The sequence below is a fragment of the Phyllostomus hastatus genome, unplaced genomic scaffold (assembly GCF_019186645.2).
Source record: "Phyllostomus hastatus isolate PE091 unplaced genomic scaffold, TTU_PhHast_1.1 phas_contig_1095, whole genome shotgun sequence".
In the NCBI taxonomy this organism is placed as follows: Eukaryota; Metazoa; Chordata; class Mammalia; order Chiroptera; family Phyllostomidae; genus Phyllostomus; species Phyllostomus hastatus.
Window position 1 is genome coordinate 130,028 of NW_025333520.1, and position 2,447 is coordinate 132,474.

General features: G+C 39.5%; 1 gene segment (V, D, J or C); it reads right to left on the minus strand.

The window, feature by feature from the left end:
• Positions 1-833: 833 nt before the first annotated feature.
• LOC123816843 lies at positions 834-1,428 on the minus strand. The segment is given in 2 exon segments: positions 834-1,153; positions 1,313-1,428. Coding segments are annotated over 2 exon segments (369 nt in total).
• Between the last annotated feature and the right edge of the window lie 1,019 nt (positions 1,429-2,447).

Here is a 2,447-nt window from a genome sequence, read left to right on the forward strand (position 1 = left end):
AACATTGAAAAAAGAGGAAAAAGAGGGCATGGTGCTGTGAAAATGAGCCACAGAATGGCAAAAATGCTTCTAGAAGAGTGGTGAATTGAAGGGCAAGAGTAGAAAAAGATAGTTCACACTTTGCTTCTTCACAATGTCCTCCTAGAGCCACCAATTATTGCTCATTTCTGAGTGAGACTGGTGGGATTTACTGCAGGTAAATCTACATAGAAGAAATATGTTATTCCATGTTAGTGTGTTAGTAAGATGGTAAAAACACAAAGTTTGTCATATTGTAGGCACCTTAGAAATTCAAGGAGGGTATCTTAACTCAGCTAACAAATCCAAGTTAAACTAACTCATTAAACAGTATAAAACAGCATAACATACAAAAACAGTAAAGCCACAGAAAGATTTCACAGCCTTCCTCTTCTGACAGTGCCTGTGTCATAAATATACTCAATAAATATCTATTGAACAAATTGATCTGAAAACCTCACAATACCACAGACTTTTACTAATTTTTAGATTTAGATGTTTCTGAATTTTCTTAGTTAATTCTCCTAGCTCAATATGTTACAAAACAGCAAATTGTTTGTTTTGGTTGCTTTTTGTCTTCAGTAAACAACTTTGACCCAATTTCTCAACATATAGATATTTTTGGTTAATAATAATTGTACACATGATTTATGGACCTAGAGAGGTATTTTCATAGAGTGCTTTCCCTCAATCATCCTACACCTGTGCTACCACAGCTCTGGCCACTTCCTGACTGTGCTGACAATTCCTGGCCTTGGTCCCTACAGCAGGTAGATGCATCAAGGAGAGCCCTGGGGTTTTGGTTCACCTCCTTCCTACACACCTCTCACTGTGGGCTCACCCAGGGCACAGAAATACACTGCAGAGTCCTCCAGCTGTGAAGGTGAGATGACAAGGTTGATGGAATGGCTTAGTTTCTGAAAATTCAATGAGTAGCGACCTTCTGTGGCATTTTTCTGGTTATAGGAGTCCTGACGAATAAGGAAAATCATTGCCCCACTGCTCAGCTGCTTGTACCAGAAGAGGCTGTAAGTTGTATCCCTGGTGTCATATGAGCAGTCCAGGGTCACAGCTTTCTTCTCCTGCACTGACATTGCTGGTTGGTTTTGAGTTACACTCTGGGCAATACTGGATCCTGAAGGGGAAAAAATCAGAAGGTTTGGGGATAAATAATATAGGAAAAAATTCTTTTTCCCGTACTGCTACATCTCCATCCAGGGGAACTTATAAAATACTGCCTGGACCCCCAACCCTTAGGTCACAGAGGAGACCTATTCCCACTGGGCATGCCTACCTAGCCACAGTGAAGCCAGGACCACCTCCAGAAGGCTGGAGAGCAGCATTTTCAAGTTCTTCCAACAGATGAAAAACACCTTGTTCTTCTTCAGTTTCAGGGCTCTGCAAGGTAGGGTGACTCTAACAGGAAGAGAAGAAATGCTGGGCTGTGTGCTGCTGCTGCCCCAGAACAGGAAACAGGGTTTCCTGGTGCAACCAGTTGCGGTGGGTCACATCAGCCTTCTCTGAGTACCAGCTGAGAGTGTCACCCAACCAAACTTTTTCAAGGTTTAACTATCTCATTTTTAAATTTTATTTTTTCAGTATTAGTTTATGTTAACTTCAGGTGTACAGCATAGTGATTACACAACCACACACTTTACAAATGTGCCCCCTGATATTTTCAGTACCCACCTGGCACCATACATAGTTGTTACAATATGTTTTACTCTATTATCCACATGCTATACCATACATCCTAGTGTCTATTTTATAAATACCAATTTGTACTTTTAATCCCTTCACATTTCACACCCCATTTCCCAACCATCATCTTCTCTGGCAACTATCTTCAACACTTGTTATTGCTCTTTAAATGATGATAGCCAGCCTAACAGCTGTAAGGTAGACCCTCATCACAGTTTTAATTTGCGTTTCTCCTACAGCTAGTAAAGTTATGTCACATTTCATGTATCTGTTCACCATTTGCATATTTTTGGGGAACAAGTGTCTTTTCAGGTCCTCTGACCATTTTATAGTTGATGTTGTTGTTGAGTCATATATGTTCTTTATATATTTTCAATTTTAACCTCTTACTGGAGAAGTTGTTTGCAAACATCTTCTCCCATTTGGTTGGTTGTGTTTTTATTTTGTTTACTGTGTTTCTTGCTGTACAGAAGGTTTTCAATTTGTTCTAGTCTGATTCATTTATTTTCCCTTTTACTTCCCTTGCCTTTCAGATCAAATTCATAAGGTCCTCTTTAAGACCAAGGTCCATATGTATAGTATCTATGTTTTCTTCCACGTAATGCACTTTTTCAGGTCTTATATTTAGATCTTTGATGCATTTTGAGTTATATTTGTGTGTGGTGACAAATAGAAGCCTTGATATCAGATGACATCCACCCTAATGATGCAATTCGCTCTAGAAAGCC